Consider the following 25,521-nt stretch of genomic DNA (forward strand, 5'->3'; position numbering starts at 1 on the left):
TGTACCTTGAAACAATGGAGGCACTCCCTCCTCCTTCCAGTGCCACCTCCAAAATGGTGGTGCCCTGCCCAGTGAATTCTGGGATGCACTGGGCAGAGATTCCCTACCATATTGGAGGCGGTGCTGGAAGAAGGAGGGAGTGCTACTCCCTCCTCTGTTTTCAGGTACATGGTGGGGGGGGGGCGGGTTTGCTTTTGGGGGGGTCATGGGTTGCTCTGTTGGGAGGCTGGAGGTCCACTGGACCTCAAGCTCAGTTTGATAGGTCCGGGCTTTTTTTTTTTTTTTTGACAGCCCGGACCTGTCGAACATATCCTGCAGGAGGTTTGTGCATACTCTCACAGAATGACCAAAACTAGCATGCATAAATTTGCATGCATATTAGTTTTAATCGCGAGGGCTTTAATGCCCTGTGCCGTTTGAGTGCTAATTTTTCAGCGCTGTTCAGAACAGCGCAGAGAACTTGATCATCGGAGCATCAGTGAAGAGCAAATGCACATGCCTAAAGGGGAGATTACAAACGTACTTCCCCTTAGTAAAAGCAAGCATGCTGACAACCTACAATTTTGTAATTTTTTTTCTTTTGTTACATTTGTACCCCACGCTTTCCCACTCATGGCAGGCTCAATGTGGCTTACATGGGGCAATGGAGGGTTAAGTGACTTGCCCAGAGTCACAAGGAGCTGCCTGTGCCTGAAGTGGGAATTGAACTCAGTTCCTCAGTTCCCCAGGACCAAAGTCCACCACCCTAACCACTAGACCACTCCTCCGAACAGTCAGTAAATGAATCAAGAACAAGCATAACCCTTTTTAAAAGAAAGCAGCATAATATAAAGGTAAAAACAAGCAGCAAATTAGAAGATTAAACAGGACTTAAAGCCACAGCACTCCTGCCCAAAATATTGTTCAGAGTACTAACCTACAATGTTGTGCTTATATGCATGTCAGAGGGTCAACGCTGCTTTTCTATGAAATCTAAAGTTAAATCCTTTAAAAATTACCCACGTTCAAGCAATATCCAAAAATAAAACCCTTACAGCATATGTTGTCAAAATTAATGTATTGCTACTGCAAAAAGCATAAATTATGTCATTTTGGATAAAAACAAATTGTTTTTGTAAACATCTCAAATTAAAAAGAAGCACATCATTTGATAGAGGAAAAAAGTGTCCTGAAATTACTAAAAATGACTCAAAATGCTGAAAACTCATGCATGCTAGCGGCCATTTTATGCATTCCAATGAGGCAATGACGACACCATTGGAACTGAGGCACATTAAAAAAACAGTGTGGGAAGCTTGTTCAAGCTGTAGTTGCTTAAACCATACTAGAAACAAGGGATATGGACATTATGGCAGCACAGAAATGTTCACGTTATAAAATGCCACATAGATCTCTTTGCAGAACAAAGGGGTAGCCTAATAGAGCAGTGGGCTGAGAATCAGGAGATCTAGGTTCAAATCTCACTTCTCAGCTGTTTGTGATTTCTTTTTTTTTGTTTGTTTGTTTTAAAGGAGAGCTCTCCAGGGACAAAAGTACCTACTGTACCTGAATATACACCAGGTCAATAGCCTTCAGGTTTGCACACTTCTTATAAAGTGAAGATACTTACCTGTAGCAGGTATTCTCCAAGGACAGCAGGCCATGATGTCACCTACATGTGAGAAAGAATGGCTTGTTTGTCCTCGCAGAAACTCGGGTACAGTAGGTACTTTTCTGTCCCTGGAAGGCTCACAAGTTTAAAAAATATAAAACACAAACAGCTGAAGTGAAATTCAAATGGGGAGGGGGTTGTTAAATTGCTGGCAGAGATGCCAAAGCCCTGCCAGTCAAGAGATTCACTGCCTGAAGCATTCCCATCATCCTCATGCTGCTGCAGTAAAGAGTCAGCGGCGAACTAAGAATTTGCGAGCAGTCCAGGCACTGGCGGATGGAGACACACTGATGACTTTCTCTTTACCGCACCAGCACGAGAAGGGGAGTGGCTCGAGCAGCGAATTTCTTTGGCTGGTGGGGCTTTGGCATCCCCACCAGCCCACCAACAAAGGTTAATATTTTTAATGCATTGGGGGGGGGGGGGGGGGGGGGAATGCCTTCTGCCCCCTTTATCCCTAGGCCCCCTGAAAAACAGAGGGCTGGCTACACCCCTGATTCAAACATGTACCCCCCCCCCCCCCCCCCCGGTTCTCTGTTCACTGCATTAACTATTAGGCTACTTCAAAATCTGTATAGAGGGCTACTAAAAACGTACATAGTTCCTGAAGCTGTCAGTCCAGTATCCCTTGCTAGTTTCACATACAGGGGAGGGAGAGGGAAAGCAACCACTGGGGGATTAGAGAGGTGATCTGCCTTAAATCCCTCCAGTAGACAGCTGCTGAATTATAGCACCTTTCTGTAACCTGGACATGCCAATTACCAGGTCTAAATAACGTCCATCTTTTTAGACATAGATCACATATTGGTCACTCTAGTCCCGCCCAGACCACACCCCCTTGCCATATGGACATACTGCAGTTTTAGATGTCCATATCCTGGCTTTATAAAATCAAGATTTTGATGACCATTTATTTATTTATTGGTACTTATATCCCACATAATCTGAATTCCAGTTATTCAGTTCTATGTGGCTTACAATAGCAAAGAAATAAGTCATACAAATACAATGTCCAGCAAAAAGAGTAACAATAGTAATAAAAGGCCTATTTAAATTAACAGATTGTTATGAACTTTAATTTTCAAAATTCAGTAAATTGCAGTCAATTCAGACATTTTTTAAAGAGGAAGGCCTTCAGAAATTTGTGAAATGTTAAGTAATTGTTTAGAACTCCACCATTTGGTACCTATATGTGAAAAATCTCTGCACAATATAGACTTGAATTCTGTTTTTATAGCTAGGGCAGTGAAGCATGAGATATTCTCTTGATCTTACGGATGGAAGATCAAATCCTACATATACTTGTGCTAAACCATGGATAACTTTGTAGATGAATATGCAGGTTTTAAAGATGATTCTAGCTATGATTGGAAGCCAATATAGTTTGGAGAACAGAAAGGCTCTGTCGATGTTTGAGGCTTTGAGTACAAGTCTAGCAACTGTGTTTAGGGTAGTTTGAAGCTTTTTGGTTAAAGATTTTGTTCACCAAATTGCATTGCAATAGTTCAGATGTGACAGGATTAATTATTATTATTTATTGTACTTGTATCCCACATTTTCCCACCTCTTTGCAGGCGCAATGTGGCTTACAAAACATCATGAATGATGGAAATGAGAAGAGGCATTTGGTGTTACAGAAGGATGTTGGATTGCATGGTAATGGAATACATGCTAGTAATATAATAGAAGGCATTATTAACGTTTCTGGAAATATGTAAGAGTTTCACATGATTTGATCTTTGTGGTATGTCTTGTCGAAGAGATGGGTCTTTAGCAGTTTATGGAAGTTGGTCAGTTCATAGGTCGCTTTTAGGTTGCGTGGCAATGCGTTCCAGAATTGCGTGCTCATAATGTTTGCACAATTGAACAAAAGGTAGTAGATGGGGGGGGGGGGGGGGGGGGGGAGGATCTAATTCAGTTTCCATAATGACTTGAAAGTCTTAGTTACCACAGCATTGACGACTACTACTACTTAACATTTCTAGAGCGCTACTAGGGTTACGCAGCGCTGTACAAATTAACAATTAAGGACGGTCCCTGCTCGGAAGAGCTTACAATCTAAAGGACGAAATGTCAAGTTGGGGTAGATAAGTTTTCTGAGAAGAGGTGTAGTGATTAGGAGCCGAAGGCGACATTGAAGAGGTGGGCTTTGAGCATTGATTTGAAGATGGGTAGGGAGGGGGCACGGCGACCTGATCTTCTCCTGTTAAGAATTGGTCAATGACTCTAAATTTTCAAAGTTGCTTCCAGTGGGTAACTTGTTTGGTTGATGGTGAAGTTTGTCTGAGTTTGGAAGTTATTAGGATTACAAATTATCAGAAATTTGGTTTTCTCCTTATTTAATTTTAGATGTAAAGAGGATCCCAAGTTCTCCATCAGATCCAGGATAGTCTGAATGATATTAAGGATATCTTGTATCTGATTGTCAAAATGTATGCACTGATAACATTGTGAGATTATATAAGACTGCAGATCTGAGACAACCTAAATGTTCCATCATGATGTTAAAGAGGATGGGAGATACAGGATGATCAGTACCTCTGATAATTATAAATAATTAGACTAATTAGATAAAGAAGAGAAAAAGAAGGAAGGAAAGAGTTTGTTCCTCATACAAAGGTCATAGAACAGAGAGAAAGCAGAGAATAAATGAGAGAAATTCATAGTTACAGAAAATTAGTTTCTATCAAAGGGGGGGGGGGGAGTAAAACCCCCTCAGGAAAATCCATAGGCCATTGGATGGATCTGAAACTCTCTCTAAGCCTAGGTTTTCAGAGTTCCTTTGTCTGTAGCGTGGTTTTATAGGCTGTTGTGAGCATCCACCTCTCCTCTACCCTGGCCCAATCCTAAGTGCTGCATATGGGCTGGCAATTGGTCCTTGCCATACCTTTTCTCTGTATTGTAACAGGATATAACAGGTATCTGAGTTGCCTTAGCAACATTTTCACCATCATGTGACCAACCAGAAATTCCTTCATGTGGCTGATAGGAAAAGAGACATGGGGGATGGGAAATAGTGCAGTATACCTGCAGTAAAACTTCATAGCTTATAACTAAAATTACAGGACAGTAGCTATAATTCAGGTTCCTCTTTCCCACATGCAACACTCTGCACTTGCTCACATTAAACGTCATCTGCCATTTAGACGCCCAGTCTCCCAGTCTCGTAAGGCCCTCTTGTAATTTTTCACAATCCTCTCGCAAATTAACAACTTTGAATAACTTTGTCATCAGCAAATTCAATTACCTCACTAGTTACTCCCATCTCTAAATCATTTATAAATATGTTAAAAAGCAATGGTCCCAGCACAGACCCCTGAGGAGCCCCACTACCTACCCTTCTCCATTGAGAATACTGACCATTTAACCCTACTCTCTGTTTTCTATCTTTTAACCAGTTTTTAATCCACAATAGGACATTACCTCCTATCCCATGACTCTCCAATTTCCTCTGGAGTCTTTCATGAGGTACTTTGTCAAACACCTTCTGAAAATCCAGATACACAATATCTACCGGCTCTCGCCTTTATCCACGTTTGTTCACCCCTTCAAAGGAATGTAATAGATTGGTGAGGCAAGATTTCCCTTCACTAAATCCATGTTGGCTTTGTCTCATTAATCCATGCTTTTGAATATGCTCTGTAATTTTGTTCTTTATGATAGTCTATACCATTTTGCCCGGCACAGACGTCAGACTCACTAGTCTATAATTTCCTGGATCCCCTCTGGACCCTTTTTCAAATATCAGCATTACATAGGCTACCCTCCAATCTTCCGGTACTACTCTTGATTTTTAAAGATAATTTACATATTACTAACAATTAGTTCCGCCAGTTCATTTTTCAATTCTATCAGTACTCTGGGATGAATACCATCTGGTCCAAGAGATTTGCTACTCTTCAATTTGTCATATTGCCCCATTACATCCTACAGGTTTATAGAGATTTCATTCAGTTTCTCCAACTAGTCAGCTTCAAATACCATTTCTGGCACCGGTATCACTCCCAAATCATCCTCAGTGAAGACCGAAGCAAAGAACTCATTTAATCTTTCTGCTATGGCTTTGTCTTCCCTGATCGCCCCTTTTACCCCTCGGTCATCTAGCTGTCCAATCAATTCTTTTGCCGGCTTCTTGCTTTTAATATACCTAAAAAAAATCTTACTGTGTGTTTTTGCCTCCAACGCAATCTTTTTTTTCAAATTCCCTCTTTGCCTTCCTTATCAGTACTTTGCATTTGACTTGACTTTCCTTATGCTGTTTCTTATTTTCAGTCGGTTCCTTCCAATTTCTGAAGGATTTTCTTTTAGCTCTAATAGCTTCCTTCACCTCACTTTTTAAACATGCCGGCTGCTTGCAGATCTTCTAGAAATAATTAAGGAATTTGGAGATCATTCAGGATTCAAATTAAATCTGGATAAGTCAGAAGCCCTGGCGATACCAGTTAATACCAAATCTCTTTGGGGAGCAGAATTCCCGCTGAGATGGGTAGAGGGTTCTTTTAGGTACCTGGGAATTTTGCTTGCTTCTCAGACAGGAGACATATACAGCCTAAATGTCAATAGATTGTTCAGTCAAACAGAACAACAGCTGGCAACCTGGAAGATGTTACCGGTGCCACTAATAGGTCGAATTTGTCTCATACGAATGGTAATATTACCCAGATGGCTATATGTATTACAAGTCCTGCCATTGAGATTGTTACAGAAAGATATCAAACGATTCTATCGAATGATAGGACAGTTCTGTTGGGCAAAGAGAAAGGCTAAACTGAAGTTGCAGTTGATGCTGGGGAACTGGCAGCAGAGTGGATTGGGATTGCCTAATCTACAATACTATAATCTGGCAAGCCTGTTGCGGTTAGTGAGAGATTGGATTTTTTCTGCAAACACACACACCCCGCTAGAATTAGAAAAGATATACTTTAGCCCTTACAATATGGTGACCTTGCTGCATCTCAATAATAAATCGGTGCCAAAGAAATTTAAGGGTAGTATAATACTGGCTCCTCTACAAGAGGCATGGAAATACTTGGGGACAAAACTGGGGGGACAGCCGAATATGACAGAATGGTTGACCATAAGGGGGAACCCGTTGTTTACGCCAGGATTGGAAAATCAGGTGTTTCGGAGGTGGGCAAGGAGAGGGCACACATGTCTAAAAACAATAATAGATTTAGAAGGGAAAATTAAACCTCTAAGTCAACTAATACCCACTGACGCTGCACACTGGGAGGACGTGTTTGGGTATGGTCAGATAAAACACTATATACAAACACTTAATGCAGAAGAGCTTAAGTTTCAATTGGGGGAGAAAATTAAACAGTTTTATGATGAAATATCAGAAGAAGCCCCCACAATTTCGCAGCTCCACAAACAATTGTGGACTTTGAGGTCAGATAAAGATTGGTCACAACTTCGCCGTAGGTGGGAAGCAGATACAAAAGTAGATTTATCTAATTGGGACATAGCAGCACACATACGGAACATCCCTAAACTGATTAATGGAGCAAACTATAGAGAATGTGCATTTAGAATAATACATAGAGCATACTTCACACAACGCCAGTTCTATAAAGTAGGAGGGATTGACACACCAATCTGTATGAAATGCACACTGGAGGAAAATTCGTTCTATCATGCATTTTGGGAATGCACAAAAATACAGCTTTTTTGGGAAAAGATACTGGCATTTATGAATTCAATCATTTCAAGTACTATAGTGGGCACTCCGGTGCAATTAATATTGGATTGCCCAAGAGCATTCAGTGGCCTTACGGCAGATGAAATATTGTTAAGTCGCAAATTATGTTTGGTAGCCAAAAAATGTATTTTGCAATGTTGGACTTCGGATAAACCCCCAGATTACTGGCAATGGCGAAATCAGGTGCATCTTTTAATGACATGGGAAGCAAGGAATGCAAAAGGCTCCTGTCGTGGGAAAAAATGCTTCCTTAAAGTTTGGGGGCCTATGTTGGATACCTTAACGCAGAGAGGTCGGAGTCTTGTACTCAATAAGCTTTGATAATATTATAGAATAATGGTACACTTACCTGAACTCATAAGCACAATTTAATTATTAATGAATAGCAGGGGGGAGAGGGTGGGGAGAGAAGAAGGAAGGGGAGAAGGAGGGGGGAATATAAAAGATGACTGTGATGTATATTTAACAAAACACCCCCTCCTTAAATGTACGTTTGGCTGTTAATGAGCATGTTTGGGAGGGTAGGCAAAGAGACCAGGGGAAGATGCATAAAACTATTGATGATGGAATTTATTGCTGTATACAAGTTAATATGCTGTATTACTTATAATGCTCAATAATAGAAGTATTGGCAATGTTAAAAGGTTTATAATGTTGAATCATCAATAAAAACAGTTGAAATATAAACATGCCGGCTGTTGTTTGGTCTTCCTCCTTCCTTTTTTAATGCACAGAATATATTTGACCTGGGCTTCCAGGATGGTATTTTTGAACAGCATCCACGCCTAATGTAAATTTTTGACCCTCGCAGCCACTCCTTTTTTTTTTTTTTTTTTACCGTTCTTCGTGAGTCTCCTTTTTTGAAAGTTAAATGCTAATATATTGGATATCCTGTGTATACTTACTCCAAAGCTAATATCAAATCTGATCATATTATGATCACTGTTATCAAGCGGCCTGGCCCCATCACCGTTACCTCCCGCACCAGATGAGATCCATTAAGGACTAGGTCTAGAATTTTTCCTTCTCGTCGGCTCCTGTACTAGCTGCTCCATAAAGCAATCATTGATTTCGTCAAGGAATTTTACCTACTTAGCATGCCTCAATGTTACATTTACCCAGACAATATCGGGGTAACTGAAATCACCCATTATCGTGTTGCCCAGTCAATATCGGGGTAATTAAAATCACCCATTATCGTGTTGCCCAGTTTGTTAGTCTCTCTAATTTCTGATAAAAAATTCTTCATCCATCTGTTAATCCTGGCCAGGCGGACAGGAGTACACTCCTATCACTATCCTTTTCCCCTTTGCACATGGAATTCCAATCCACAGGGATTCCAAGATGTGTTTTGTTTCCTGTAGAATTTTCAATCTATTTGATTCAAGGCCCTCCTTAACATACAATGCTACTCCTCCACCAATTTGATCAACCCTATCTCTATGATATAATTTGTACCCCAGTATCCCACTGGTTATCCTCCTTCCACCAGGTCTCAGATTCCTATTATATCTAATTTTTCATTTAGTGTAATATATTCTAACTCTCCCATCTTATTTCTTAGGCTTCTGGCATTCGCATATAAACATTTAACTGTTTGTTCCTATTTACATCATGCTCAGTACTTGACTGTATTAAATCGCAATCTTTTGTCTGATTTTTATTTAAGGACACCTGATCTACTATGGTCTCTTTTGCAACCTCACTATCAGGATATCCTGTTTTGGTGATATCTTTGAAAGATACCTTATTCTGAACGACTGTTGGCCTCCCCCCCCCCCCCCCAAGTCTCTAGTTTAAAAGCTGCTCTATCTCTTTTTTAAAGCCGATGCCAGCAGCCTGGTCCCACCCTGGTTAAGGTGGAGCCCATCCTTTCAGAATAGGCTCCCAAGAATGCTGCCCAGTTTCTAACAAATCTAAAACCCTCCTCCCTGCACCGTCGTCTCATCCACGCATTGAGACTCCAGAGCTCTGTCTCTTGGGCCCTGCGTGTGGAACATATTATGCCTGTGTTTAAACATTTTCATTGGTTGCCAGTTGTCCAAAGACTCAAATTTAAGATATTAAAATTAACTTATACTTATCATAGTCGACAGCCACCTTATTTAAATTCAATGATACTGTATCTACCTAGTCGGATTTTAAGGTCATTACAGAATAGTTGCCAGGTATTACCCTCTTCCAAATTCTTCTACACAGGAGTGGTTTTAAAAAGAGAGCTTTTTGCTGGCTAGCCCCGTCCCTATGGAATGAGTTGCCTAGGGCTGTTCAAGGGGAGGAAGATCCTTAAGTTTAAAGTTGCACAACCTTTTTATTTATTAGCTTTCACTAGTTAATGTTTTTTGGGAGGGACTGGACCTGGTGCATCCATTTTAAACCATTTATAGTTATGATGCATTTAGTAAGGGGTGACTGATCTTGAATGAATTTTAGGTCTTTCCTATCATGAAATGGGAGTTGTAATATGGATTTTATGTTTTATGTATTTTATTATTGTGAACTGCTAGGATCTATAAATGTAAAACTTCCAGAGCCTGGAAAGGGGACAGAAACTAATATTTCTGGCCCAAGCTGAAAGAAATAGGAGGAGTGTCCTAGAAGGGAAGGGGCAGGGAAGCCTGCAAGCTCAACAAAAACTGCCCATATTTGGAAAGACTGTGAAGAGCAAGGCCCTTATCCTAACTGGGAAGGGGAGTAGACAAACTCATCTATAGGTGGGGCGAGGAGTTATATGGAAGGGAGGGAAGACCCACAAAAAGTTTCCTAGAAGCAGGCAGAACTTAAAATGGGGGAGAAGGAATGACTTGCAGCCGGCAAAGGAGAGTCTGACATTGAAAGCCTGGGAATTGATCCAAGCAGGTACGAGGTACTTACCTTTTTTAATGCCTTAATGGTCTTTCAGTTTTTCTTTGAACTGGAAAGAACAGCTGGGGGTGCAAGATAGGACTGTAAAGTCACAGTGAGTGTTTACCCTATATAGGTTGTGGAGGCTGTTGGACTGAAACTCCTGAGACCCCCCCCCCCTCCAAAACCTCAGTGCTATTCTGAATAGTACCATAAAGATACTGCCAGAACAGTGCATAAGAACACCCTAATGTTCAATGCTAATGAGATGCAAATGTAGGTACACTCGTAGCATTGAGCATTAGGGAGTTCAGCAGGACTGTTTAGTGCATGCACAGAAGATTTCCACGGTAAGCTCAGCTCCTGTGTACGTGTGTGTGCATGCACCCAGTAAAACCCAAACATGAAGCACACTGGCCTGTTTTCTGCGGCCTAAAAATAAGCATTTAAAAAAAAAATTTTTTTTTAATATATTAGCTTGGACGCTTATATTTAGGTGCAGGAAACGGACACCAATGTGTGCTTTTGCTTGGGTCTGTTTCTCATGACCAGAGCTTAAGGGTTTGCACAGGCTTCCTTCTGCTTCCAAAAGCAATCAAAACCAGCAGATTTTGCAGAAAGAATCGTAAAAGAAGCATGAGAAATCCTCTCTTCCAACACCTTAACACCTGCTCTGACCTGGCATTATTTTTTTGCAGCAGTAAGGCAGTTTTGTATTGGGCGCTCTTTTCAGAGCATTGGGGAGGAATACAAAATTACCTTATTTACATGAGATTGACTACACGTGCATGCTATCAGTGCTAATGTTAGTGCATTTGTTTCCCATACAAGACTTCTCTTAACCTTCTGCAAAGGTAAATGTGGGCGCTAGCACATTTTTGTGCTCAGTGCATTTATCTTTTAGAACCATTTTAGGATGTATGGGGGGGGGGGGCAGCACTCTTAGTAGACTGGCCAAACAGACGTCCCAGCAGAGCAGTGGGGCACCCTAGGGGGCACTGCTGTGGATGGTACACATCTCACTGTTACCCACTTATATTTTATGCTGAGCCCTCTAAAATGCACCAAAAACCTATTGTATCCAAATGTATGCTACTACAATAGCCCTTAGGCCCACAGACATCAACTATTTGTAGGTATAGTAGGCTTTTAGAGGGCTCTCACTTTCCATCACAAGTGTACCAGTTAGAGTTGGATATGGACAGAGTCCTCTTCTCTACAGTCCACTGCACCGACCACAAGGCTACTCCAGGGTCCTGCTTGTTGCTCTAATAGCTTCAGATGTTGTGGCCAGTCCTATCATAAAGGCTGGTATGGGGTATGTACTGTTTCTTTCACATTTTGGGGGTGGGAGGGGGTCAGGGGTCAATGACTACTGGGGCAATAAGGGGGTTTACGCCTTAATTCCTCCAGTGGTCATTTATGGCATCTTTTGGTCACTTAGTTGTGACTGAAACAGGTCCAGCCAAAAACATCTTAGTTTCGGCCCTAGATTTTTTCATTTTGTCCCATTACTGCAGAAAAACATCTATCTTTTGGTGTCGCCTATGTCCCTCAAAACACACCCCTAACTCTTGAAATTTGGATGAATTGTGGAGCAAAACATCTAAAATTGGGGTGTCAAATTGCAACTTGGACATTTTTGAGATAAAAACGTCCTGCTGCCACCTTTATGATGATTTTTGGGTGTGTTTCTTTATTTTGAAAATGAGCCCCTTAGTGTTGGTCACTAGATTTGTCAGGATTTTTAAAAGTTCTTTATTGTAAATTTGTTTGTTTTGCTGGTATGTTCTGACACTAATTTATGCTTGTTACGACTTTTAGTGTTATACGTTATGATACTTATTATTTTTATCCTTTTAGATTGTTTGGAGCTTTTTGTCCTTTGGATGTGAGTTTTCTTTTTATTAGGATTTATTTACCGCCTCTTTTAAAGAATTCACTCAAGGCGGTGTACAGTAAAAATAAATCAAACATAAGCAACAGACAATAACAGCAATATTGTTTTGGTTGTTGACCTCATTGTAATCGCTGATGACAATTCCAACGTTGCAATATTAGTATGATGTCATTGGAATGCAAAGGCTCATCATTGGAACGCATGGGGGCTCATTTTCAAAGCACTTAAAGTTTCACAGGTTACAATGACGCTCATTTTTGAAAGAGAAAAACATCTAAAAAGTGGCATAACGCAGCATTTGGACGTTTTTCTTACAAAAACATCCAAATCAGTATTTTTGAAACCTATTTTCAGACATTTTTTGTATGCTGTTCGTCTGAGTACGTCCAAATCTCAAGGGGGCATGTTAGGGGTGCGATTTGGGTGTTCTAGATGTTTCTCAGCCATAATGGAAGAAAACTAAAACAAAACTAAAACCAAGACGTTCTTAGTCCTGCTTTTATAACAAGGCATAATAAGGTGCCCTAAATGACCAGACGACCTGGAGGGAATCGGGTATGACCCTCAAAAATGTAAACAAACATATAACTTACAAACCTCTTACAGCTTCAGATGTTATAGCCAGGTCTATTAGAGCAGCCAGTAGATCCCTGGAGTAGTGTAGTGATCGTTGCAGTGCACTATGGAGCGGGGGACCCAGATCCCTATCTCCCTTTGTCACACTTGTGGTTAAAAAGTGTGACCCCTCCCAAAGTCACCAAAGACTTACTGTACCCACATATAGGTGCCCCCTTCACCATAAGGGTTATTATAGTGCTGTACAGTGAGCAGCAGTAGGTTTTGGTTAGGTTTCAGAGAGCTCAGGAGACAAGATAAGAGAGCAAAGGTGAGATATACTGGGAAGCATTTTTATGAAGTGCATAGAAGTGACCCTTAGGGTGCCCACTGCTCTCCTGGGATGTCTGGGGGACCAGTCTGCTAAAAATGCTGACTCCTCCTACATTCCAATGGCTTGATTTTCTACATTTTGCACATATTCAGGGTTTGGGTTTTTGTTTTTTTTTCAGACCAGAAGACAAAACGACCAAAGCACAAAACCTTGTTCGAAAACAGTATTTTCGAAAAAAGAATACTTTTTTTTTTTTTTAAATGACCTCCTTTCCTATTTAGTTTGGACGTTTTTTGAAAAACATCCAAAGACTTAACGTCATATTGAAAATGCCCCTCCACAGCACTTTGTAAGTCTAAGTACTTTGAAAATATGCCTCATGGTGTCGAGCTTTTTTTTTTACCCATTTTCTGAACTTTTTATGCAGCAGTTTATTTTGATTTCTTTTATTGTGAAGTCAGAAGTTATCTTGAGAACTTTATTGAGTTTTATAAGGTTGCATAATGTGGACATTTTAAGGACATTTATTTTTTTGCTTAGCTTTTATTTTTGGTCTCTCAATACTTTATAAAAAAAATTTGGATAAAATATTCTGGTGTGGAGTTTTAAATATTTCCCCCCCCCCTTTTTTTTTTTTTTTTAATTTAAATTATTGTTTGGTGTGATACCTTTTTGACCTTTGTAGAGGAAGTGGAGGAGTGGCCTAGTGGTTAGGGTGGTGGACTTTGGTCCTGCGGAACTGAGGAACTGAGTTGGATTCCCACTTCAGGCACAGGCAGCTCCTTGTGACTCTGGGCAAGTCACTTAACCCTCCATTGCCCCATGTAAGCCACATTGAGCCTGCCATGAGTGGGAAAGCGCGGGGTACAAATGTAACAAAAAAAAAAAAAAAAAAAAAAAGTAATATAAAACACGACCTATACTATGATCCAAAATTGTGGCTGTTGCCTTATCATCTGTAAAAGTTGTAATATATGGCTATTTTAAACTAAAGTAATTTGTTTTAATTCAGTTTGTCTGAATTCAGTTCCACAAAAGTCCAATGACACGAAAAGGGGTGGAAAAAGAGACCAACTCCAAGAGATCAAACAGAATACCAGGATAAGATGCTCCAAAACACAAACAAATAAAGTTTGTGTTTTGGAGCATCTTATCCTGGTATTCTGTTTGATCTCTTGGAGTTGGTCTCTTTTTCCACCCCTTTTTGTGTCGCTGGTTCTCATTGGAACACAGAAATGGAAACAATCACACTGCATTTTGTAAACAGAAGTCATATTGTCTGCTAGGTATTTTGACACCATGCTGGTAAGACTTGAACACAGACCGAGGGTGATACGTGTGTGCAATGCACACACTTGATTTTCTAGAAAAATAATGTAATTGAGTTTTTTTTATTTGAGTTTTTATAGCTCATCTTTCTTTATACATTATTGACCTGATGAACACAGTTGATGAAGCAGTGAATGTCATTCATATGTCTGGCATTATCTCCATCTCTACTTTACGTATTTTTAGATGGGCTAACACTTCCACTGATTTTCTAAAATGAAGCCAACAGTAAAATGATTGGAGTTAAAAAGAAGTTTATCCCAGCTCAAGTAATGTCTTCTTGACTCTCTCACCCTCTAAACTCTGACCTCAGAGCAAAACCAAACAAGGTGAGGTCTGTGTCTTTGAGTTGATGCAGGTGGTGCTGCTTCCCCTGGAGACCAAGGTTCTGGAGATCAATGGTGGCTCTTCAGTGCTCCTTGCCAATCAAAGTATGAGAAACTGCTTCCAAACCTGGGCCTTCAACTTTGAATGTCATCAGTGACTATTGTATATTCCTTCCTATAATAGGGCTGTTACAAAAGCCTTTACACTGCTCTGTTTGGTTCTCACAAGTTAGCCTAATAAGTTAGCGTCTTTGTAACATACAGTGCTTTCTCAGGAACTGAGGAATGACACTTCAAGGATGCACATTTGGCTGGAGCTGAGACCATACCTTTCATATAAGGTGGATATAACCTTGGGAGGTGGTGAGAGACTGAGGATATAGTGAGCCTAAGATGTCCAGAATGTTTCAGTTTTGGGGAGAGAGGACACAAGGGGATTAATATGTATTACTTTGCTCTGTGACTACTACACGCTGTACTGATAAGTAATTATTACAATACTGAAACTTCCACCTGATACAAAATTACAAAATTTATAATAATATGTGGGGAAAAGCCTCAAAGAGCTCCCAGATCAAATATCAATCTGTCGGAGCTAAAATAGACCATCCGGTCTTCTCTTCATCATAGGCATAAAAAACCCACTCCAGGTAATCCTCGATGAATTTCTATAGGCAAAAACCCCTTGTGAATTGCCCTATGTAAATTTCAACTAGGGCTACAGTAATTTATTCAAAATATTAGTTTCTCATAAATAAGAATTTTGTGTTGCAATGCACTTAGCTTTGTTGCTTGAGATTCAATGCTACTGTTGCTTCATGCTGTGTTGATCCTTGTTAAATTACTCCGAGCCGACGTTGGCCAGCGTTTCGCTGCTTTTTCAAGGTCTTGGGTATATTATTGGAATACACTGCACGGCGTTTCAGATGTAGAGATCAGCTACATCTGAAACGCCGTGCAGTGTATTCCAATAATATACCCGAGACCTTGAAAAAGCAGCGAAACGCTGGCCAACGTCGGCTCGGAGTAATTTAACAAGGATCAACACAGCATGAAGCAACAGTAGCATTGAATCTCAAGCAACAAAGCTAAGTGCATTGCAACACAAAATTCTTATTTATGAGAAACTAATATTTTGAATAAATTACTGTAGCCCTAGTTGAAATTTACATAGGGCAATTCACAAGGGGTTTTTGCCTATAGAAATTCATCGAGGATTACCTGGAGTGGGTTTTTTATGCCTATGATGAAGAGAAGACCGGATGGTCTATTTTAGCTCCGACAGATTGATATTTGATCTGGGAGCTCTTTGAGGCTTTTCCCCACATATTATAAATTTTGTAATTTTGTATCAGGTGGAAGTTTCAGTATTGTAATAGTATTCATCTCCACACCACCAATATCTTTATTTAGCTGATAAGTAATTAGCCAATGGCCACCATCAGGAGAGACTAATATAATACAGGAACATCCATATATGGCACAGGCTACTTTAAGATTTTAGTTTAGGAGAAATCACATGATTTGGGAGAAAACGAAACTTACAAATGGTAGTAAGTCATGGCTAAGAAAGGTGTTAGTGAGCAGACTTTGTTATTCAGTGTTTGCGTCTGGCTTTGCTGTGTCTCAACTTGCTCCAGAGTGAACAATTATTTTGTATTGGGCTTAGTGATATACCAATAAAGATTTTTACTGGTTGTGCCTACAACTAAGTCTGTCTCTCATTTTTCAGCCCACAGGGCTGAACTGTTTCCCCTCCTTAGGGACAAGGGACGGGGATTATACTATCTACAGATGTTACATAATGCAAGTCTCCCATTGGCATTCTGAAACTAAGAGAAATGCACCCTCCGTTTCCAGAGATGCCCATTAACATTTTTTTGTCACTGCATGTGTAAACGTTTAGAATACTAGCATACAGGTTTGTACTTAGATGTCTATGCCAGTATGCCACCTAACTAGACCTATTAGCTGAGGTTCCAGGGCCAGACCGGGAAATAATGACATAAAGAAGTGATTATCAAACCTACCCCCCCCCCCCCCCACAGGCACTACAGTTTTCCGGATCTCCACAATGAATATGCATAAACTATATCTGCATGCACAGTGTATGCAAATCTCTTGTATATACAGTGCAATCCGCTTAAGTGCAAGGGTCTGGGACCAAAGAAATGCATGCAGTTAACCGGAGCGTGCACTTAACCGTTGTGACCCAAAGAAGCTTGGCATCTGATAAACATATGTACAGTACTGTTATACGTACAGTATACAGTCTCTGTTAACTGACATTAGGCTTACTTGAAGTAATCAGTTATAGTCCTCTGTACACTAATGTGTCTGTGAGCTCCATAGACTGTCTGCCAGACGGTAAAAACTGTCATAGCACTGACATCCAGTGGCCTCCAGCTAGGCCCGCCCGTTGTTGAGACTCTCCAGTGCTCTTGCAAAAGTGACAGGTAGAGGTTGTTTTTTTTTAATCAGCATGTGCCTCGCTGCTCATTTATCCTTTGTTTCATCAGCCGTTGTTGCCTGTGTGTAGGTGCATATCTCCACATCAGTGCTGTCGTCAGCTGTTTGTAGATCATAATCAACAGCTACTCAGCAATGAAGCTCCTCTTCAGTAACACCGGCTGGGCTGTCAATAACCTGTTCATCTGACACATTTGCAACAGCTGCATCTGTTTCATCCCTCTCCACATCCCTAACAAAGCTTGCCCGCTTGTAGCAGTTCACAATGGTTGCCTGTGTAACATGATTCCAGGCTTCTTTCTGCATATGTAGGGAATCCAACAGTGATAGATTACGAGCCAGTTCAACAGCACGTTTATCCTTGCCAGTCTGGTCATCCATAACACTCATCAGACGACGTAGCACAAGAGCCCGATAATGTTGTTTGAAATTGGCTATTATATCCTGATCCATAGGTTGGATCAGAGAGGTAGTGTTTGGTGGCAGAAGACCACCTTGACGCCTGACATCATCCTTGTGTGCAGCACAATTATCACAAAGCAACAAAATCTGATGCCTTTGTGCCCGCATTCTAGTGTCTAACTTCTTTAGCCACTGCTTTCAAATTTCCCCAGTCATCCATGAATTTGCGTTAGCTTCGTATGACACAGGAAGTCACTTAACTTTCTTGAAGGAATGGGGCTGTTTGCTCTTTCCAATGACGAAGGGTTCCAACTTCTCACTCCCACCCATATTGCAGCAAAGGAGGATCGTCAGTCGGTCCTTCAACGTTTCACCTCCAGTAGTTTCGGCATGTTTGAATGCAAGTGTTCCATCAGAAATCGTTCGCCAGTAGAGACCGTTTTCGTCAGCATTGAAAATGTCACGCGATGCAAACTCGTTCAAGATGGTAAGAATAACTGAACCAACCTAATTTCAGCACCAAAGTCATCAGCGTCTTGTTTCTTGAATTTTATGTTGTTCCTCTCCTTCCATCTTTCCAACCATCCAACAGTGACTATGAATTCAGTTAGTCCAAGACTTTCTGCTACCTGCTTAGCTTTCTCCTTAAGCAGTGGACCACTGACAGGAAACTGTCTGCTCCTGATGCGAGAACCACCGAAGAGCATCTTCTACCGCCTTAGCTTTTCCCCACACGTTTCCGTTGTGGATTTGTATTGTTTCGCCAGTCTGCCAGAAGCTGGTCTTTCTGCTTCAAGACACATAAAATTTGACTGGGATTGACACCATATTCTTTAGCAATAGATGCTTGACTTTGTTTGTTTGTTCTAATTTTTTAAGAAAGTCTATTCGTTCAGCCAGTGTTAGTCTTACAGTTCCGCCGCGACGACGATCTAACAACATTCTTTTGCTTATTCTGCCTGTAGCAGCTAAAGGGGCAGTAAATTTGAAATCTCATTGGTTGTCACGCGTCAATCGGCTTCCATATTCCGTGTGCGTATTTATGTGGAGTCTTCCCTGCAGAGGAGCGGTCTTTAAACCATGCATGTAAGCTAAGCTTGCACTTATCAGTGGTGCGCTAAACTGACGTTTGTCCCCATAGAAATTGATGGCACCAAAAACAGGACCGAAGTATGGCATGCAGTTAAACAGAGCATGCGCTTATCCGACGTGCACTTAAATGGAGTGCACTGTATATTCATTGGCGATCCAAGAACAGGTTCAGAACAACTAAGGTAATGCACTGGTCTTGAAGTATACCTTAAAAGAGGAGCCGTTTCTCTTCTGCCACAAGGAGTAATCCCAACCATGGATGGTCATGCAGAACTCTGTCACTCCCATTCCAACTAAGAACACTACTGCCTTTGAATTAAGCTTTCAAAAGTTCAATTTTATTTCATACTAACATATGGCTTGCCTATCTGTCCTTTTTTTTAATATAAGGATAATATTGGGCCGTGTAAATCACTATAAACAGCCCAATGCTGACAAAATGATGGGTGAAAATGCATCCATAGAGTGGCTGTATGTTTAGTTTGGGCCTGTTAAACAGCAGCTCTAAAGTAAACAGATATAGTTAGAACTGGCTATCTTCAAACTACCACTTATACAGTCAACAGTGCTAAACATATGAATTACATTAAACACCCCAGTTAGTACTTTACCTGGTTAATAAGCCAGTAAAAATTGAACCCCTTTATCGTAATGTCTTAGCTTTTCCTGTGTTTTAGGCCATTCACACATGCATATGATGCTTAAGTTATACTGGCACATTGCAATATTCACTGAAGAAAATTATTAAAATAGGCATGTAATTCCAGCGGCAGCACTAACAGCTACAAAAACAGGTAGGTCACTGTGTGACCTGGCCACATTGGGTCGTGCACATTTCTTTCCTTGAAACTCTTAGGAGATAAAAGCTATATGAAAAACCCTGAACAGAGCTCTGTGTCTCTTGGTCACTAGTCTGGGAGGAACTAACAAGACTTAGTGTCTGGGCTGTGGGAATCATGGGTTATGAAGCCTCTAGAAGATAAGGAAACCCTAAAGTCAAACAACTAACCCCAAACTACCACCCCAACCAAGCCAAGTTGAAAATGCACGTTCTAAGCATTGCATAAGGTTCCATTCTGCTGAGTTGTTAAGCAACATGTATGATGGAGTGTGTGACTACATAGTTAGTATACACACAGACTTTATCAGTGTCATGGTTTATTGAGAGTTTACGCCCCCCCCCCCCCCAAAAAAAAAAAAAATTCCTTTTGCAATGTTATAATATAACACAGTCTTACAAACCTTCATATCTTCCAGGAGAGCCTGAGGATCCTCAATACCTTCTGGAATGCATTTTCTATTCTCGGGAAGCGATTCAAGTTTTTCTACTAGTGCTTTCAGCCCCTTCAATTCAAACTCTGTGAGATGAGTCCACCTGGTAGCCAGCTCTGTTGCTGGGGAGCCTGTTGGTGTTTTGGGATAGTCTATTGGGGTTGTGGACTTCATACTGTCATTCGACTCATTGGACAAAGTCCTTTTGAGATACCTCATTCCAGTTTCTTTTGGTTTTAGCCCTGCTGCCTCCCTCTCTTCGGAGTGTGTGCTATTAGGTGACGAGCAACCATCTGCTGGGAATTTTAGGCCTTTTTCCGTGTTGTCATCCTTCTCCTCATGAGTGTGCGTTTCACAGGATCCTTCATCCATGTCTACCCAGGAATCAGAGGAAAGACTGTCTACACTGGGTTTTCTGGTTACATCTAGAAGACAGTGAAAGAAACAGTATGACATATTGCTTTTCCTTCTCAGTTTTGCTATGAGCAATCATACAAAAAAAAACTTTCACTTTACCAGAAAAATGTAAATATCAGACTGCACTGGAAATTTTTGCGATTTTACTTTTCTTACTCAGGTTATCCAGTGTCTACAACAAGCTAGTTATGCAAAATTCTCTCATCTGCTGCAAATTCATGGAATTGTTTAGTTTTTCAAATAAAAGGTGAAAGCTGGTTGCAAAATCAAATGGATAAAACTGTGCTCCATCAACAGCAAGAAGAATATAAATAGAATTCTAACAAGACAAAGGAATGTTAAGTCTGACAGTCAGGTATCTCTGAATCCTGCAAACCATTGTTCTTATCCCTTTTCTTTTCCTAACCACATTGGTGGGTTTATACTGCATTTCTAGATACAGAACTTATTTTAGATGCAAAAGATGACAGGAGCTTGGATCCTACAAAATATCAGGATTATATTTATAGACAAGAACATTACAGAATACACACGTCTAGAATCCAGCAAAGGTCACTTCTTACTAGCGGAAGGGAAGAGTTCCATTGGGGAAATGAAGTAGGGCTCTACGACAGGTTAACACCCAAAAACAGGGCTGGCCCAACCCTTATGCAAGACTAGGGGCAGTTGCATGGGGCAGCAAAGAGCACCTGAAGTCAGGGCCTGACAGCCATACAAACTGAAAGAACCATCACCACATATTGTAACCTGCAATTTTATAAGCTGTTGTGTGATGATGATAATTGTTGTTTAATTATCAAATTCTTGGAGGGGAGGGGACTTGCAGTCTAGGGGCCTGAAAAGTGATTGAAGGTTCACGTACAATGCCCACTACCCTTGCACCAGCTCTGACCCAAAGACGTTGCCTGAACAGTAAACTGTATTAATCATGCCAAAAGCACAAGAACACAAAACCTGTTCAAAGAACCGATATCAAAGGGCTTATGTACTCTCTACCCCCAAAACACCTCTTTCCCAAATCCTGCATGGATACATTTTCTGCTTTTTATTTCCAGCTGATTCCAGACAGCTCAAACTGAAGGACAGAATAAGGATATTCACAGTTGATTTCTTTAAAGATGCTTCTTACAGAAGTTATTTTTTTTTTAATTATCATCTTTATTAACATGCCATCATTTACAAACAAGGTCTCTGTATCATCGCATCAACTGTATAAATAAACATCATACCTAATGTTTAGCAAACCATATTGAAACCACAATGACAAATGTTTTATTTTTCTCCCTACTTATCCCCCCATCCCCCGAACACCCCCCCCCCCCTCATAAAATCAAGATTCTACTGTGGGTAAATGGGGTAAGCGAGTCCCAGAAGGGGGCCCAAGTTGCACAAAAGGAGCCTCCTTGTTTAGAAGATAAATCCTTTATGCCCCTTTTTTCCAAGGAACACATATGAATCAGTGCCGAACGCCACTGAGCCACAGTGGGGTATTCCTCGCTTCTCCATAACAACAAGATTGTCCTCTTCCCCATGAGCACCACACGTTGCAGGAAAGCTTTCATTTTCGCCGGCATGCGCTCCCTGCTAGAGAAACAATCAACTAATTGACCTGGAGTGGGCCTCCAGTTCGTATGCCAACATGCAGATACCTGTGCGGCCACATCTTTCCAGAACTGCTGCACTCCAGGACACAACCAGAACATGTGGCCCAGGTGGGCCCCCCGGGACTTGCATTTCAGACAGGTATCATCCTCCTTCAGCATTGCCTTCCATGCTCTGTGAAGAGAAATGTAAAGCCTCATTATGAATTTGATCTGAATCTCCTGCCAAACCACGTGTTCTGTGAGCTTAGAAGCAGTTAATAGTTGCCTCCTCAATTGGTCCACGTGAAGTTTGATTCCCAATTCTGTGCTCCACTGCATTGCCACTGTCGAAAAATCAAAATCTTGTGTGAAGTCTCTAAGGTAAGAGTAAAAATATCGCAGTGGAACCCGCAACTGAGCGTCCAGACCCAACATTGCTTTGAAGCTCTCCCAAAACTCTGCTGTTAAAGAGTACTTCGGCAGCGATTTAACATAATGGCTCAGCTGGTGATAAGCGAAGGCATCTTTGTTTTTCGTGTGAAATTCGGAGCATATATCATTCAAAGTTTTCATCTCCCCCTGCTCCATTAAGATATGGTATAAATAGTGGATACCTCGGGATGCCCAATCCTGGAAAGTCGCCGAGGAGCTACCCACCAGGAAATCAGGGTTACCTCGAATGAGCAACAGTGGAGAGTTCTTACTGTCCAGGGAAAAGAATTTGGTTACCCATTTCCAAGTCTGTCGTAAGGGCTTAACAATGTATCCCGCGGGACCCAAAGTATCACCCCGCCTGCCCCTCCCCTGCAGCCAACTCGCAAAATGCACAGAACCAAACAATTTTGTTTCTGCTGAAGTACAGGATGATGAACGAAACCAGTCTAAGTGTCTCAAACAGCTGGAAATCGAAAAAAAAACACAGGTTTAAGAGTCCCAACTCCCCCTTTGCCCGGGGAAGCTGGGCCCTCATTATACTCATGCGAGACCTCCTCCCCTGCCAAAGAAGCCAGTTTATCTTCCTATGCAACCACTTTTCATCTTTATGAATCAAATATTGGGGCAGCATTTGAAATGTATATATCCAAGTTGGGAAGAGCAGCATATTATACAGCACTACGCACCCCAGAAGAGACAGCAGCAGGGCCTGCCAACCCCTCATTGTTTCTGCCGCTCTAATCTTCAATGGGCCTACATTTAAAGAGTACAAGGCAGCTAAATTAATGGGGATCTTAACCCCTAAATATGTAATGTAATCAGAAGCCCATTTCAAAGGGAACTTGCCCTCCCACTGATCTATCATCTCTAGCTGGCTAGGCAGCGCCATAGATTTTTGCAAGTTAAGCTTAAATCCCGAGTGAAAACCGAACTCATCCACTACAGACAGCAGTCTAGACAGCGAGGCCTGGGGCGAGGTTAAAGTCAACAAGAGGTCGTAAGCGTAAGCCAGTACTTTCACCGGTTGCGAGGGAAGCTCCACACCCACAACGGCTGGATCCTTCATAATGGTATGCAATAAGGGTTCTAGGTATAAAAGAAACAGCAGTGGCGAGAGAGGACACCCCTGTCTGGTCCCTACCTGTACTTCAAAAGGAGGGGAGATTAGCGAGTTAATTAGCAACCGCGCAGAGGAACCTGTGTAGAGGGCCACAATTGCTTGATAGAACCATCCTCCCACGCCCACAAATTCCAATACTTTGAAAAGATATCCCCAGTGTACTTTGTTCCTGGTTAGTGTAGACGCTGAAAAAGCATTCGACAAAGATGTTTCGGTTGTTTGGCACTGGGCGATTGATAATAAGATTTTACGAACATTTAAAGTAGAATGCCTACCCTTTACAAAACCCACTTGGTGGTCTCCCACCAAACCTGGCAGATAAGATGCCAATCGTACTGCCAGAACCCGGGCCAGGATCTTGAGATCAACGTTTAAAAGGGAGATGGGCCTATAAGATGTTACCTGTTCTCTTGGCTTCCCAGGCTTGAGGATTGTTATTAACGCTATATTTACTGCCTGGGGGAAAGAACCTTGTTGCACCACTTCCTCATAAAACTCTATTAGATGACCACAAAACTTTGGTGGTAAGATCTTATAATATTCATTGGAGAGCCCGTCGGGGCCCGGCGCCGACCCCAGTGGGAGAGCTTTAACCACTCCCTGAATTTCTTGCACTGTAAGCGGTTGAGACAAACGCTCTTGGGCTAAGGGAGGCAATCTGGGAAGACCTGCGTCCTCAAGATAATCTGCTACCAAAGAGCCGTCCCCTTGCCCTTCCCTGGAGAAGATTTTAGTAAAATACTTGTGAAAAATTTGGGAGATCCCCTCAGGGGTAGATACCTTCTTCCCACCTTTGTCTAAAATCTCAGGAATTAAGTGTCGTGCTACACGATGCTGTGCGATATTTGCTAGTAGTTTACCTGGTTTGTTCCCAAACCTCTGAAAATTCAATCTCTGGAACATTAAATGCTTTTTTGTGTGCTCATGTATTAAAGTGTTCAGTGGCGCTAGCGTAGCAGACAGATTATCCCCATTTTGTTGGGATGGATGATGAATACATAAGTGTTTCGCTCTTCTATATTCCTTCTCTAGGTGTAATATGCCTGCCGACTGCTTTTTCGTCTGCGCACACATTTACGCAATGATCCCCCCGCGTAGCACAGCCTTTGATGCTTCCCATAGCGTGATGGGGGAATCGCAAGAACTTTCATTTTCTGCTATGTACTGGTCCCATAATGTGACATCTTTATAGAGATGTGCAGGGAATCTCCAAAAGCGCCCTTGCCCCTCCCCCCCGGAACTACAAACTCAAGGTCCAACCAGACCATCGTGTGATCTGTTACTTGTAACGGGCCTATTGATGCCCCCCTTACATTAAAGAACCAGGACTGAGATATCAGCATATAGTCTATCCTGGACCAAGTTTTGTGTGCTTTGGAGAGATGTGTGTAATCGCGAGTGGTGAGATTGAAAAGTCTCCAAACATCCATTAGGTTTAAGGTTTAACTCGTATATGGAAGGCCCTGCCGCACACCTGTGCCAGCGCTGGGTCTGCCACCTGACCTGTCCTTGCTAAAATCCATTATCTGGTTAAAATCCCCCCCCCCCCCCACATCCAAGGAGCATCTGCATACCTATATCCTAACGCCATCAACCCCTGATAAAAGCGTGGGGAGTAATCATTTGGGCCATACACCGAGCATAAGTAAAAAGATTGCCCATGAAGTGTAATGTATATTAATAAGATTCTTCCTTCTTTCTTTCTTTATTGCATATGTATCCCACATTTTCCCACCTATTTGCAGGCTCAATGTGGCTTACATTGTTCCGTCATGACAATCGCCATTTCCGGAGTGAGAGATACAGTGGTATTACAGTAAAGGTCTTAATTGATATAGTAGATTGAGCAGTCAGGTATAAGGAGAGTTCGTTTGTGGTAGAGTGGGCCTTTGTAGGAGTGGAGGAGTGGCCTAGTGGTTAGGGTGGTGGACTTTGGTCCTGGGGAACTGAGGAACTGAGTTCGATTCCCGGCACAGGCAGCTCCTTGTGACTCTGGGCAAGTCACTTAACCCTCCATTGCCCCATGTAAGCCGCATTGAGCCTGCCATGAGTGGGAAAGCGCGGGGTACAAATGTAACAAAACAAAAAAAA

General features: G+C 41.6%; 1 protein-coding gene across 7 annotated transcripts in view; it reads right to left on the reverse strand.

Annotated features, from left to right (window-relative positions):
- The window catches only part of KDM2B (lysine demethylase 2B), a 322,873-nt gene that overhangs the window by 104,908 nt on the left and 192,444 nt on the right, over window positions 1-25,521 (reverse strand). For all 7 annotated transcript variants that reach the window (XM_030218309.1, XM_030218308.1, XM_030218306.1 and 4 more), the window contains one exon: window positions 19,846-20,300. In XM_030218309.1, coding sequence (XP_030074169.1) covers window positions 19,846-20,300 — 455 coding nt within the window. The remainder of the gene's footprint in view (window positions 1-19,845; window positions 20,301-25,521) is intronic.

This window comes from Microcaecilia unicolor, chromosome 11 (genome assembly GCF_901765095.1).
Source record: "Microcaecilia unicolor chromosome 11, aMicUni1.1, whole genome shotgun sequence".
Lineage (NCBI taxonomy): Eukaryota > Metazoa > Chordata > Amphibia > Gymnophiona > Siphonopidae > Microcaecilia > Microcaecilia unicolor.